Raw genomic sequence first — 16,390 nt, forward strand, 5'->3', positions numbered from 1 at the left:
GGTATTAGTGTTTAATTACTTTATAAAGTTTTCAGTTACAACAAATCCAATATGCATGAAAAATAAGAAATTTAAAACATAAACCTCTGCTGTTACTTGAAGTATTTCCCTTATGAATTAGTGACCTTATTTACAGTTTAGAAATATATATTTTTTGTTGTTCCCAGTATTGTTCTTCTGTCTGAAATTACCATGAAGCAATAATTTTCTGTTTTCTTTTCTGTTCTTTACTTCATTGCTTCTTGCTGTCAATCTAAATGTGATTCATAAATTAATGCTAACCTCTAAATTTTCAACTAATTGCATGGAATTTATTTAACCATAACTTCCTTTGTCTTAAACATAATTAATATCATTTAACCCTGTGAAAATGACCTCCCTGGTTTATCAAGAAAAAAAAACAGAATAAGTAAAAAGCAAAAGACTCTTTCCTAAAACATATATATTTCATTCCTGATTGCAATAGTAAATTAAATACTAAAATTCCCCATTTCTTTCTCATGAATTTGTCATATCACCCACAACACTGGTCTGAGGAAAATTAAAATTAAAAACAAAAAATAAATACATTTTGAATTCTTCATTTTTACTGTTTGACTGATGTGTGCCCTTTTCAAGTGTTTTATTTTCCTGTGTCTCCATACACAAAATATTCATAATAGTCAATTGAAAAATATCCCCATGCCTACATACACATGAAAATAGCCCCCATCTTTTAATGACAAATACCTTTTCCGTCTGTAATTTTGAGCACATTTGAGATACTTGACCAAGTTGTCATCCTACGTTTTACAGTATAAAACTAGAAAAGAAGTCAAAAGGTGTCTTTTTAAATTGACACAAGCAGTGTTTTAAAATTACATTTTCTGTATGCCTGAATAAACGGGAATTGCTCAAAATAATCCAACATTTTTAAAGTGTTTATTTTTCCCTATCAGCTTCTTAAACTACAAAAGCTCTTCTCATTTGAGAACAAATAAAACAAACTCCTACCTCTACTTCTGTACTGGCTCTCTGACTCCAAATTGAGATTTAATGCAAGGGATCAGCATGCCATTTGAGCATGTAAGTAATAGGCTTCAAGAGCATTTAGACACCTATAAGGTACAGGCAGTAATAATCTCTATTTCCTGTTGTTCCCAGTGCAACTAACAATTTGCTGTGTAAACTCCAGCAAAACTTACTTGTGCCTTGACATATCCTTCTGCAAAACAGGTTAAAGGTTCAATTGTATGTTCCCATATAAAGTATTTAGAAGGAGGCAAATCATTCAAGTTAATGGAAGTAGGAACAATCAGCAATTCAACAGAATGATTGATTCTTCCAGGCCCCTTTTTTTATTATTAATTTATTTATCTATTAATTGTGTGTGGAAGCATCAATGCACACAAGAAATGAAAATTCTTGTCCACAATTCTTCAGGGTGTTGTGACATATAGATGTTTCAACTTTATAGGAATTATACAATGAGATGGTTATAACATTATTTTGGGTCCAATCTTAAGTGGAATTTCTTATACTTAAAGAAAACTAACAGAAAAAATATATTATTTACTGTTGTAAAAAAGCAAAGTATTATCACCATGTTACTCTATCCTCAGTTTTCTATGCTTACTATATGTAAACTGAAGTGTGATATAAGAATGACTACACAGACGTATTCAAAAATTTGAGCTCAAGTCTGCGCGCACGCCTCAATAGCACTGCCAAAGTGAGAAGGCGGGTATCCCTGCTCGCTAAGGGATTGCTGATTCCTCTGCATTTAGCTGGACTAGAAGCAGTTTTGGATCCATGCAGGTGCAGCCCGGGAATGCCTGCACTCGGGCTTAGATGATCTTTAAAGGTGCTGGCCAAAGGATCAGGACAGCGTGCGTGACAAACCTGGCGCAGCCTGCATTGGCTTCTTGACGCAGCAGCCGGCTGCAGCCATGTGGTGTGCGTGCCATGCCAGCACGCAGCCGGCCCCCTCTCTCCTGGGATCTGCATGCTTCCCAGCGGCCCAACAGATGAATCCTCGCAGGAGAAGTTCTCCCCTACCTCGTCTGCAGGGAACCAGCCCGCTTCCTGCCTCTCCCCCTCTTTATTTTCCCGCCTATCCTTCCTTTTTCCCTTTTTTCCCGCAACCCCCAGAGAGACAGGACACAGTCTGGTGACACAGGGGCTCACGTAGGCCAGGCTTCCTTCTGTGCAGCCCTTTGGGTAGGGCTGCTAATCCTTCTTATTAATTAACGAGATAATAGCAGTTAACCGGAAAGCAATATTAATACTAACTATCTAGGAAATTTCCAACAGAAATGATTTAGCCTTTTTGCAGAGTTCCTGGTAGCAGAAAATCTGCAGCTGGAACTGTAACTACATCTTGATGTTTTAAGAACTTTAAAAAATCAGGAGTGCCTGAGCAGTACCAGACGAAGAACATCTGCAACTATTTTCTGTTCTCCTTCTTGGATAGTTTAAAAGATCCTTCCCTCAACTTCAGATTTTATTAACAGCTGGGGATGCAGGCTCCCCCAGTTATATCAGTCCTGCAAAAGGACAAAGGAGAGTGTAAACAGCAACATGACTGATCTGAGAAATATACTCTGAGAGGCACACACATTTAAAAGACTTACAAATATTTACCATTTACATTTACCATTGCTTCAGTTCTTTAAGTTCCCAGAATATTTCTCAAGGTCTATTATGCTTCATTCACTATCTTCTAAAATACCTAATATCATCTTTGAATTTTATTTATGCTGCAAGGAAGAAAAACAGCAGAGACAACGTGAGGATTAGGAATTCTGCAGATGAGACACACTGCAATGAGATATTTTATGTTTTAGCAAAAGAGTAATGTATTTATTTATTTATTTATTTATTTATTTATTTATTTATTTATTAATCAGGCATTGTAAGACTAAGCAAAACATCTATCAGAAGAAGGGATTTATATTATCTGGGTTCTGTTGCAGCAAACAAGTACTGCAGCTTTCATTCACTGATTGTCAAAAACTTTCCAATGTGCCCACTGCAATGCGGATGCCAACCAACGAATCAAAGGCATTCAGCAACTAGACAAAGAGGGTCTGATGCCAACCTCGGTGCCACTGGCAACCATTATTGGCATCAAGCACATTGTCTGCCTTTTTTTTTTCTCCTCTCCTGGCACTTGACAAACAAAATGGCGGTTCTTGTAGCAACGGGAACACAGCCTAAGCGCTGCACTGATTGAGTCAAATACCATCAAATGATTTTATGGACTCAGATGCATTTCATATTAAATGATAGACAAACAAACGAACAAAAAAATGTCTCTGATGCTAGCTAAAAAAAAGGGGGGGGAGGGGGCATTTTTGTCATTAGAAACAACATTTGTGGCATTCACAAGGTTTGGGCTTTAAAAAAAAAGAAACAAACAGTGAGAGGGGAGGGTGGACTAGATACACAAAACAAGCAGAGTCCTGTAGAAATGTATTATGATTTAAAATTATTTTGAGGCTAAACATTGATCACTGTGTGCCTCCCATTTTCTTCCTCCATTTCAGTCAAAGGCATTGCAACCTATGCCAAGCCTCTTTTTAAAAAAATAAAATTAAATTAAAATTAAATTAAAATTAAATTAAAAAAAAAAAAAGTTCCTAAAGCGCAAGAGGATGGTAGAAAGGGAATAGGGAGAAAAAGATGCTGAATTCTGAGGGAGGTGAGCGAAAAGCAGAACCAGGTGAAGTTGGTCAATGATAGAACTTCATAGGTCAGTCTTTATTTCATCCTTCAAGGCAGATGTGGAAGTAGAAGCTCTTTTTATTAGGAACTGAAAGGATTATTGACACTTCTAGATCTGGAAATTGTCAATATATTGTAACATGCACTCTGCACTGCAATGCGGATGCCAACCAACAAATCACAGGCATCCTAGGCTAAACAAAGAAGGTCTGATGCCAATCCTGGTGCCACTGGCAACCATCACTGGCACTCAAACTATCCTTCCTCCTCCTTTTTCCCCTAATCTTCTTTTTTAAAGCAACAAAAAAAAAAACATACTTTTTGGCCCCTTTATTCATTTTGTGTGCTAATTCATTCTTCATATTTCATTCAGCAATTAAATTGTTTCTATTTCTCTACTTGTTTTTTATATGATACTATTAAGCGGGTTTTGAATTCCAAAATAGAAATAAAAAGCAAAACAGCATGTGTAAAAGGCAGCATTTTGGTTGACTTCATGCTTATCTTTTGCAAAGCCTGGTGCTCTTAATCAAGTGCACTGCAAAGTGCCACAATTAACCTGCTTTCACTGAGGACAGAGAATCAAAGTTTGACAAAACGGGATAAAAATACAAAGATAACTTAATATGACTTCTTCAAGAAGAGAGCCAACAGATGTTAACAGAAGATTAACTGTAAAGCAGCAAGAGAGATAAAAAATACACGCGGTTCACAACAAACAAAAGGGTCTACTGAGGGTGGCTTGGTACAAAGAAATTAGCCAGCTTCATCTTCCCGTATATTCCTGAAGTAGCTTCTTGTAACTTTGGAAGTTATAATATTACAGCATGCTTATCTTACTCATTTCTGTTTAGACAAATATTTTGAATAATCTCATATTCTCAATCCATTTAAAACAGTATATCAGCTATGCCTTTCATTTTCTTGCCCCATTTCAAGTTACTGGCTTCCAACAACTTAAAATCAAGAGTGTGAGTACCCTGACCACAGCTTCTTTGGTTCAAGATCTACATAAGCTATTTTGCCTCCCTTTATAGTTTTGACTTTTACAGACAGGTATATCCATTAGAATTAATCAGTAAGCTATATCTTGCAATATTTGCATTCAAACTAATGTTCTTTTTTTTTTTTTTTTTCCTTCAAGGAAATTTGAAGTTAAAAATATTTTGTAATTAAGATATTTTGTTTAATACTATCATAGAAAACTTATTTTTTATGCTTTTGAGGATCAGATTTACCAGACTGTGCAACTACTTAAAGTCGCTGCAAAATTTCTAAGTACATTTTCTACTACTGTGGAGAGAAAATATATAAAATACAAACAAAAGGGAAAAAAAAAGGAATTTTTTCATGAGGAACAAATAACAAAATTGAAAACTATTTATACATTCACAGGAACACAGTACACCATTTGAATGTCTGAATTTCTAACAGAAAAATTCATTGAAAATAAAAAGGTTGTCTTGTGTATCTGTTCTTTAAAACAATGAATACACATTGAAAGAAGATGTGCAATTTCACTTTTTTGTTACTAATAAAATCCATTCAGTTTATTTTTTGGTTAGATCCAGAGTTATGTATCGGGCATCAGATAACAGCCTGCCATCTGCCCTTCTGCAGGCCATTTCTGCCTACTACCAGGCCAAGTTGTAAAATGGCCCACCATCTGCAGCCGTTCAAACTTTCCCTGGTTTAGATCTGCGGCTAAAAAATAAATGTTTTATTGCTGCTTATCAGCCAGCAATACAAAGATGGCTAGAGGATGATATAATCAGCAGAAAGAACGCAAACGATGCACACAGAGAAAATGTTTCTCAGCAGGCTTAGGATCAGAGGAAAACCTTTATCTACTTACAGCCATTTATGATTCTGGGGGACCTGCATATGAATATTGTTATGTGAATATGTAAAATGAATAGCATTTTTTCCCTGAGATATGATTACCAGAAGCACTGTTTGTATTTAAGTTCCATAAAATTAAGCTAAAGGAGCTTTTCTGTGATTTTTCATATTTTAATTATCTGCCAAATAAAATTAATTATACTGGTGTGATTATGAAAATATACTTTTTATGGAAAATTCTCTATAAATATCTTTGTTTTTCAAGACTCAGATAGGAAACATGAGCTAATGATATAAATATGAATAAAACGTAAAGTAGTGTATGCTGTAATTCTGACTACTAAATATTTACTAAGCTGCATTCCTGTGCTAAATTTTTTTTCATATTTATTTAATAGTCATGAGAAAGTCTATAATTGCGTTTAGGGTTACAATAGAATCATCAACATAAAGATGGATTTTTGATTATTTGTAAATGAAAATGCAAGAATAAATATTTATATTATTTATTGTGATTGTGCAATTGCACATACCTGCATCTGTTACTAACAATACTGGTGGGTTGGGTGGGGAGGACACACAAAAACTTTAAAGAGAAGAATGTTTTCTGAAGTCGCTACTGGAAAAAATACACAATATTGTGCCCCTTTTTCAAGAAAATAAATAAGTTAAATAAATAAATAAATAAATAAGGCAGCTTCAGATGAACTAAAGTACTACTCTGGTATGTCCTACTTTCTCCTGAAAGAGAACAAGAGACATATGTCAAACATACATGTCACTTGCACAGGTCTGTAGGAGTATATGTGTATTTGTGTATATATGTATACATGCTGATTTACATAAGGATATGTACCCACATTATGTATAGAGACCACAGAATAATGTTTCACTGGAAGTGAGCCCATAGGGGAAACAGGGCTACTCAGAATCAGAGTTTGACACACTAACATAGAAACACAACAATCTGCTTCCTACCTTGCTCCTGCACGTAGTATGCCAAAAACAAATCAAGCTCCTTGACTGATACTGTTATGTGGTGTGGCTGGACGCAAAGTGCTGGATTTGTGCAATGTGGGGATTTCATGAGCCGCTCTCCATCCGTACTTTCCAAGGGGATGCCTTTGAACAGGATCACCATGACTAGATCCAGACGCCAGACTTTGTCAGCCTGTCTCAGGCAGTCGATTCTCCTAATCTTACCCTTCTGGTCAGGATTGGACAATACACAGCATGGGTGCTTCTTCCCAGTCACCGTGAGCACAAAATCCTCCCGGAACTCTTGGCGAATATCTTTGCGCAGCTTGGCGAGGAGCCTGGATGCCCACTTCTGTTTAATTTCGGGCTTTTCGCTAAGTAGCTCATCCTTGACTGCTCTTTCCTCATCCTTTGACATTCGTTTTTCATGTTTTTTGAAGTACTTGCGTTTTCGAGCCTGGAGGTTGAACCAAGTGTAGGCAATTGCACGGACGTGTGGAAGAAGTGCCTCAATGAACGGGTGAAATTCATCCTGTGAAGAGAAGTGGAGGGGAAAAAAAAAAAAAAAAGAGAGGAAGAAAACTCAAAGTCAGTAACCTCTCATAATCAAAGCATTATCAAGAAAGATTTCTGAAAATCTTAAAGTGAATTCCAAGATGAAGAGAATAAACACTAAATAGTTAGTTAAAATCTATGCAAAATTCTGCATAACATCTTTTACGCGTTTATTATTGCTATCAGGCAACAGACAAAAGTACATGAAGAATCACATTTTCCCTATATTTCACTCTTTAAAAGAACCCTGTGAAGATTTTATTCTGTATGCCTCCCCTCACTTCATCCCACAATGCTATAAAGACTACATCATTTAAAAGAGATGCTATTGAGATGTTTTATTTCTAACATTTAAATCTCTGAGTGAATGGCTAGCATCAAGAAAAGTACCATTGTGCAAAGAGGACACTATACGGTTTTAAAAAATCTGAGCAGAAACGTTCAGAATGCTGAGGCGAATGCCACACAGTTCATTTCTCTTCTCTGTGGCACAGAAACACAAAGCATATACATGCTCAGTGTAATGCCACACAGTTCCCGCTTTTGGAGCATGCTCTCAGCAAGAGACTGCTGGTGGCACAAAGAGCATGCGCCATTAAACTTGATCCATTTTCTTATCAAACGTCCAACATTCCAGCACTGAAACAGCACCATTCCAGCGGTGGTAACTAGAGAAACCAGTATATAGTAAGGGAAAGTGGGGAAAAGACACAGCGTGTCGTACACAAATCCTGAACAGAAGCTTCTGTACTTTTAGCTCTTCGGGCTTCCCTCCCACCACCCCCAAACTCTGTAAAATGAAAGTTTATGAAGTTGAGAACAAAAATTACATTAATTTTCTTCTGGCAGCTCCACTATGGGTTTTGAAGCCCCACAGAGTCAGTTAATTTGTTAACTGATCACATGAGTGTGGCAATTATTCTAAACCCCTTAAAAATCAATCTGAGGTGTACAATGAAAAATGGCATCTTGGCACAAACTTTGCATTCTTTGTGTTCCTGCATGCTGTGGCAGAGTGACATTACGAGTGCACCGCTGGTCAAATGCTGCTTTTGTGATACCCATGCAATTTATTTACAGTTCCAAAATATCCCTTTCTATCATCTGGCTACACCTGAAAGTTCTTATCTTCTGCCTAGCAGCAATATGTATTACATTAAGGAGGTAATGCGTAGTTGTCGTCTACAAGCACATCCTATAGCAATTAAATTAATTTGTTTTGTCTGCTTAAAGTACCATCCTACACATCCATGTTAATATCTAAATAGGCCTTTCCCAAAAACTAAAGCCTCTTCTGTGAACAAATCTGCTCTTTAAAACAGTGTGATCTGCTTATCAAACATTACTGTATTTTGGTTTGCAAGGGAGACCTTAGGGAAGATATCTCTCTGTGTGTAGGCATATGTAGTTTAAAATACCATGCAGATTGTTCATCATGCTGACTGGCACGGTTCAATCAAACTAAAACTGAACCTTTTAAATACAATTATATTTATACAATTAACAAACTAATATTTTAGCTACATTGCTAGACAGTGAATGAATTATGTTTAATCAGTAGGTTGATTAACTCCATTAGGGAAAAAATGATGAAAATATAACTAATGGTCTCAATTATAGAGAGTTCAGACTGCCATTGTAGAAGCTTCAGGACAAGAATTTAGTATTTAAATCTTCAAATTTCAAACAAACTTTAAAATTTCCTGAATGGTAAAAACCTACTGGAACTGGTTACCTTGCTTCCGCCACCACCCTCAAATTAAACAGAAAACAAGTTGCAAGCCATTTCCCTATGTCCATGTTACCTTCACAGAGAAAAAACAATAATAATAAATTAAAAAAAAAAAGGGGGGGGGGGGGGGGGGGAGAGAATATTAGAAGATAATTCAGCACATAAACTATTCCACTACAGTACGACATTTGACAAAGTCACAAAGGTAATAATTAAACTGACTAGTAGTTTCCAGCAGAGATTTGAACAATTCTGATACTATACTGGCACATGAAACTAGGCCATGGAAAGAGTTAAACCACAATCTGTTCTTTGTGTGGGAAGGCAATACTGCTCTGAGTAACCACAGCCCATGATAAGACTTCCCTATCTTCATACGCTTTCCAATGCCATGCTTTTTTCCCCCTCAATTCTAACTACTATCAAAAGTTTATTTTTTCACCTATGAAAGTCATCTTAATCAGAGCATTTACATAAAATGTTAATAAAATTTTAACTAAGCATAAGGAGGAAGGTTTTTCAGTGTAAAATCCTTACAATTAATTTTAGAATGAGCAAAACAGAATTCCTTCACATCTTGAAAATTCTAATATCTGTGATTAAATATGGGGTAAGAAAAAAGACAGGGGGCTGAAGAGCTTTGATAGATATTTTTTTTTTCCCAAATACAATAATTTACCCTATGTCTAAAACAGATTCCAACATTTATAACTTTAAATGGCAATAAAATTAACATGGAAATTCTACACTACTAGAAAACTGCAGATCTAGTTTTCTTTTTAAGATGGACACGGCAAACTCTTCCAGAATGGCTTCGCCTTCAGGTGCTGCACATTGTGTTACCAATAATAACCAATAGCATTTATATCTATGAAAATTTTATAGAGATAAATGCCTGTTTTTAAATTTCAGTCTCCACTGGTTGAATAGTGGTTGAATGTTTTCCTTTTCAGAGAGTAAAACAAAAAAAAAAAAAAAAAAAACAAAAAAAAAAAAAGAAACCTTTTTAAGACTGTATTCAGGCTTTTCTTTCATGATATCATTAAGTCCTAAAGCTATAAATATATGTGAAAGAGTGTGAAGGAGAAAGACAGCAAAGAACATCCTGTTCTAGAGCAATATTATTAGATATCTGTGAGAGATTCATTGTGCATCTGGAGTCCTTTCAAATGAAACATTACTTGACAAGAAGAAGTGCCCATAAAAAGGATCCTAAATGGAGATTTGCAATTAATCACACACATTCACCACTAAACCTCCTAAAAAGCCATCTACAGAATTTGATTTTTCCCCTTAATATTCATACGGCAATATTGAAAAATGATTTTTATGTGGCACTTACCCATGTGCCATAGTTGCTCTTGCAGTAGAGTGATTTATGGAGGAAAGATTTTCAAACGTCATATCAAATGGCTCAGGTGAACCATTCTGTATTGACAATTTAAATTAAAATGGAAGTTATTATAGAATAACTATGTAGTTTGTAAATAAAGGAAAAAATACCAGTAGTCTAATTGTATTGTAATGATGATAGATAGGCCGGCTTTTCTTTTTGGAATAGGTAAAGGGGAAATGCAGTGCCGCTCTCATATTTTTCACTCATAAACTTGATATCAATTCATCAAAGTTTGAACCTAGGTTCATACAACAAGAATACAAGGCAGAAGTCTAGAAATTTTACAGCAAAAACTTCATGCATTCAATTCCCCATGTGGATTTTCCTTGTGCATAACATATTATAAGGGGGTAAGAAAAAGTCTACATATTCTGAGTTTCCTGGACCACCATAACATAAAAATAAACGTGGTAAAAATATCACAAGAGTCTAAGCACTTAAAGGCATGCGGTAACTGCATCCTATCATGCCTCAGCAAGAGAGATAAATGTAGTTTATACTCATTCCCAAACAGGGGGAAAGAGACATGTGGGGGACAGAGAAAAAGACCCTCATGCCCCCACCCCCTAATTAAAGTGCTTTTGCCAAGTCTTCAGTCTTCCTTGAAGTTATTTTACATCCACCAAACTTTTATTGAAACAGTCATGGGTAACATTTGAATTGCCAAGGGCTGTCTTAAAACTGCACTTTGGGATTTTAGACTTGTTTCTGAAAGGTGCTTCAGCACTCTATCGGCACAAACTGAACTGGTGCTTGTGCACTAGCTTGATCCAAACAGGTGTTCTGTGTTTTGAACTTTAACCAAAATATTTTCTACTGAGCATACCCTGTCACAGTCAACATGCATCTGTGTAAAGCCTTAGAGAGGCAGAAAACAATAGAGAGAACAAATTTGGCAGTACTGTTTTAACTCAGTTGCAAACCAAAATAAGATTAATCAGTTTTATGCTTTAAATAAATTAATAGAGGAAAGCATACATTCTCATTTCCAACATAATCTGAATTTTTAATTTGGGAAGAGGAAAGACCATTTCAAAACAGCTCTTATCATTCCAAACAGATAGAGAAAAAAAAAATCCAAATTAAAATCAAATTGCTGCAATTGTGTTCCCTACGTGTGCCTCTAAGTGTGAACTGCTCCTACACAGCAGATGATACAGCAGGATTACAAAATGTAAGGTAGAAGTTATTAACACACGAAAGCCAGGAATCGCTCTCCAGTATCTGTGACTGCAGCAGTATAAAGTTATGTTTTTGTATGTACCTAGGTATGGTATTTTAATATAGATTTGCGAAAAGTGGGGAAATCTATTGCATCTGAGTCCAAAAGGCAAAGATATGGGAAAAAAAAAAAAGTCATTAAAGCAGAAAACAACAAAATGAACTGCCCGCCGTGCTAGAGGTGGTAGTGAAAACGTGCGTGTTTTCGGTGTTAGAAGTGCTAAGTTGTACTGTAAGGTATATACCCTAGGACAGAGGTCTCACTGCCTGTCATTTCACACGACCGGTAGGACGCACAGAATTGATTTTTGCTAATTGAAGGTAAGCAATTATTTCTCTGTGTGTACCTGCGAGCGTACGTGTATCTGCTACACAAAATGCTTGCCACATGCAGTAATTTTTCTTTTGAGGAAGAAATATTTCTACGGCACTCTTTTCCAGCTTTGCTCCGCTGACGCTCAGGTTTACTTTCTGAAAATATCCATATCTAAGTCAATCACACTTAGATGCCAAACAAAATATAAACAATAAAAAATGTGTCAGCCAAAAAGCTACAGGACTGCTTCCAATCACTGAATAAGCCTTATCGTTGTTTCCATCTTCATTCACAATTTATGAATACTTCAGTCCTTTTGAATTACAATGCTTTCTAATTGTCGAATAACTTAAATCGCATTTATTTATTCGCCATGCAGCTATAAGCGCGTCGCTGCCCGCTTAATTACCGTACAGCGCGAGACGCCACTTTCTCACGTTTTCGCCTTCTTTAGCTATTTGTTGCGCCAATGTGGAAGCAAGCCGCTATCGCTTAATCAGTTTACATCACATCCTCCTAAGACAGACTTTCACAAAAGCTTCTCAGAACTATCCCCTGCCTTCTGCCCACGGCGTTTCCATCCCCCCGGCCGGTGCCCCCTCCCCAGCGCAGCCCCGGCGGCGACCTCCCCGCGGCGGCTGAGGCCGGGCACCTCTCTGCCCCCAGATCCCAAACTCGCTCGGGGGGACCCCGGCCGGGACCCGCGGCTCCCCGTCCCGCTGCCTTCGCTGCGTGCCGGCGGCCAGCCCCACGGTGAGCCCCGCGTTGAGCTCCGCGCTCCGCCGCGGATGCTGCGCGCCCGGGAGGCAGCCGCGTCCCCCTCGCCCCCGCCGCTGGCAGGCTGCGCACTGCTAATTAAGCCTAAGACGGGATCGCTTCGCGCCAAGAGCGCGCTCGCTGCCTTTTTTTTTTTTTTTCGGTCAAAAACAGCACTTTTCCTTTTAAAGGCTTTCGTTAGGTTCCGCGTACGCCGGCGGGCTGAAAAGACCGCGGAGTGTTTGATTCCAATCAAATCAATACTTCTCGAACCTGCTTTTTTTGCGTAATTGCGCTCATTTCCATTCTGTTAACCTTTGACTCCTTATGCACTAGCAATTAACAGCATTTGTCTCCGAGTGACACTTTGAATGGATCTCCCCAAAACAATGGCCTGGTACAGTTGATCCTCCAGTATTCCCCTCCTGAGAGAGGAGTTTGGATCTGACAAGCAGTTACAACTGCGCGTTAACCCATTACCACTACTAGCAATGACTCATTAACAACTCACACACAAATATAAAAAAAGCACGTGAAAATAAGTAAATAAACGAATAAATAAATGAAATTAAACAAAATGCGTCTATACCTGAGTGAGACAGATTGGAGAATACATCATGACTTCGCTTTGAGACCACGCTTGCCCGGAGAGCCCCTAAGAAAAAGCCTCAAAAAAGGAATAATTTCATCTATTCATTTTACAGTCATCTGAGACTCAAGGAAGATGAAATCAATCAGGACGGGGCTCTGCCCTGGATCACAACTTCACAACAAACCCCGGTCCTCCTTAAATAGCCAAAGATTCAAGTTCACTCCGTGTGCTAGATTTCCCGGGGTGAAATCCAATCTACACTTTTAACCCTCTTGTTGTCGGCGGCGCAGGAGTCTTGGTTTTGCTGCTGCTGCTGCTGCTGCTGCTGGTTGTTTTGCAGATGAGGGGGGAAGGACTCGAGCGGGGGGGGGGGGGGGGGTGGGCGGGAGGATTTTTTGTTTGGCTTTTTTTTTTTTTAATTTTTTTTTTTTTAAAGAAGTTGGTGGTGGGTTATTATGGCACTGTCACCACGCTCTCGAAAGTTCAAGGTTACAGCCCGGAGCGGCGCAGCGAAATCCCGGAGCAGGCGAAACTTTGCACGGCAGCGACCATGTGTGCGGGAGCGAGCCGGAGCGAGCGTGTGCGTCCCCCAAGGGTGGGAAAGCTCCGCAGCGCGCAATCTCCGGGCTCCTCTCGCGGCTGCCGCTGCCTCCTGCTCCCTCTGCCTATCCGCTCCCTCCGCCCTCCCTCCCGTTCTCTGTGGGTAATGTTAAGAGACTGCTTTCCAAACGCCCACTATAATAAAAATGATCTCTTGAAAATTCAAACGATAAATCTCTCCCTCGCTCTCCCTCCCTATTTGCTCGCGCGCAGTCTTCCCCTTGGCTTTTCCTCTCACTGTTCAAAACTTGGAAGTTGAAAAATTCACCGGTTACACCCTCTGGACCCCGTTCCAGCTCTCTCCCCAAATGAGACTTAAGTATTTTTTTTTTTTAATTATTTAATTACACAACCATCCCTTACACTCCTCCTCCTGCAAACACATTCCTTGTCCACCATATCCCCCTCCCCTGCCCTCCCTCTTTATTAATCACCAACTAACGCCGCAGAAGGAACGAGCACGTTTTGCAAACATCCCTCATTTTCCCTCTCCTCCGGTGGGAAAAAAAAGTTGCGGCGGCGGCTGAGGGAGGGGGGCACAGGGAGGGGATCGGGCTGTCGTCTGCAGGGGGTTTCTTTTCCTTCCCCCTTTCGGGATACGACCTCGGCCCCCGCGGCACCGGGGGAGCTGCAGCCCCGGCACGCGTTTTCTGGCCAGGCAGGAGGCTCGGAGAAGGGAATTTGCCCGGTGTGGCCCTGAATGCACGGCGGGGCTGGGGGCGCGGCGTCTGCCTCCCCCCGGCACCGGTGCTGCCTCTGCCGGTGGCGTCTCGCAGCCCCCGGCGGTGTCCTGGAGGGACCACGGGCTTCCTCCTTCCCGAAGTGAGTTTATTCACGCCAGGCATCTCACGACGACACATCAAGGAAAGTAGGCAGGTTCAAGTCAACCATGAAATGGTCACTTTTTAACCCCGTCCTGTCCTCATTAGGGAAATGCTCAAACACAGCCCATTTTCAAAGAGGGCTCTTAATGAGGGGAGCTTGCCAAGTCTACCAGCTGCAATTCACATAAATTTACAAACCAAAAGGAGAAGGGGGAAGGGCGGGGGAAGGAGAGAGCCCGTGCAAGACAGGTAATGTCAAAGGAAACAGCTAGAGCCCAACGCGTTAACCCTTGCGGGGTCCGCTCCGCACCTCGGTCTCTGGCTGCACTTGCAGAGTCCCCTCGGATTTGCAGGGTTCAACCGACACCCACCGTTGTTCCTTTTCGCAGACCACATTAATAAGTGACAAGTTCAGAGCAAGCACTCGGGCGGGAAAGGATGAGGCAAATTCGGGGTTAACGACAGCGAGCACATTTATTCTCCTATCTGGTGGAGAATACCCCCCCAAATCCTATCATCTCTTCCTTCACCCAGACACTGCAAAAAGCTGATAACGGCAGCTTTAAATACCGGAGTTTCCCTTTGAATAAATATTCAATTTAACTGGAGTTAATTTACCATAAAAGACATTCCCCTTGGCACAAATGCACTGATGTCCTTGAACACACCTCTCTGAGTGCTTGAACTCTTACACAACAAGCCATTATTGCAGACCTGATCTAATGCCACAATAAGCCCTCCCCAACTCCTTTCTCCTTCTCACTCCTCCACGAGGACCAAGGTGAGTCCCCAGCCCCATGTCACCTGCCCTGAGAGCTGCAGAGGCTTCAGAAGCCTGCTCTTTCCCAGGCAGGACTCGCGGGAGGCACCACATCCTCCCAGGTCCAGGCCAAGGGCCAGCTTTGAGGTACAAACCTGTACACTGACAGCAAGAAATGCCTGGCAGAGTCCTGGAAGTGAGGAAAGGCAAGGGCAACAAAGCATGTGGAGCAAGGAGCAAGGTAGGGAAGACACCAAGCTGTGTTTTCTGCAAGGGGAAGTCAGGGAGGGGCTGGGTTTGTGTCTCCACCGGTGGGAGCCATTTTGCATCCCGACCCAAAGCAGACCAGGACGGGGTGCGGAGCCAAGCACTGCGGCCTGTTGTGGTGCTGCTGGGACAGGATGGAGCAGGCCTCACACCTGAAGGCACCCTGAGGGGAATGGAGCCGCCTGCCCAATGGGGCTCCAGAACCGTCCTCTCCTGCACATCCCCTAGGAGGCAAGGTGGGCACAGTGTGGGTTGTCTTTGGTTGAGCCTTCTGGTTCCTCCCAGTGAATCCCAGTGGAAACCTGCATGGGAGGGAGGGTTTTCCCTGAGAGAGGCCCGTACACACGAGCAAGCAGGTTAGCCTGGAGAGCCACAGTGTTAACATGGCAATGACAGCAGCCGTAGAGTCTGGACCTAGGCTTGCATGGAGACTTTGTGCAAAAGCTGACCATTTGCCTCCAAGTCCTTACCCACATCAACCCTGGGACAGATGGTCTTGATCCCCAACACCCACCCTAGCTCTTTTGGAGCATTTTTTTGGCTAGCAGTGGAGATTTTAGTACCCTGGACTTGCACTGAAAGTGTCTTCTCCTCTTTCAGTTGCAGACAGTGTACGCAAATGTTATCAGATGCTGGGAGATGACATTGCCCTTGAACTTCAGAGATAATGATGTTAAAAAGTGGAAAGGCCAGTTATGCCACTGATATACTTCCTAAAGCAAAATTTCAGCTGATGCCCTTTGTCCAGACAACTGCTCAACTGTTTTGGAGCACAACACTATTATTATGCATCAGAAATCAAAGAGAGAGGTATTGTTAATGCTGAAATGTGTAACCTCAGATTCT

At 40.5% G+C, this 16,390-nt stretch overlaps 1 protein-coding gene across 14 annotated transcripts in view; it reads right to left on the reverse strand.

The window, feature by feature from the left end:
- Window positions 1-13,436, reverse strand: part of NFIB (nuclear factor I B) — a 191,257-nt gene extending 177,821 nt beyond the window's left edge. For 7 of the 14 annotated variants that reach the window (XR_014686895.1, XM_084503137.1, XM_084503145.1 and 4 more), the window contains exons 1-2: window positions 13,091-13,426; window positions 6,526-7,057 (exon numbers count right to left, since the gene is read on the reverse strand). Coding sequence is in view for 13 of the 14 variants with exons in the window: in XM_084503137.1 (XP_084359263.1) it covers window positions 6,526-7,057; window positions 13,091-13,120 (562 nt within the window). In the remaining variant the exon portion in view is untranslated. Of the gene's footprint in view, window positions 1-6,525; window positions 7,058-13,090 lie in introns of all 14 variants that reach the window. The other 7 variants (XM_084503142.1, XM_084503136.1, XM_084503135.1 and 4 more) reach the window with 2 other exon arrangements.
- Window positions 13,437-16,390: the final 2,954 nt, after the last annotated feature.

This window comes from Aythya ferina (assembly GCF_964211825.1).
Source record: "Aythya ferina genome assembly, chromosome: Z".
NCBI lineage: Eukaryota > Metazoa > Chordata > Aves > Anseriformes > Anatidae > Aythya > Aythya ferina.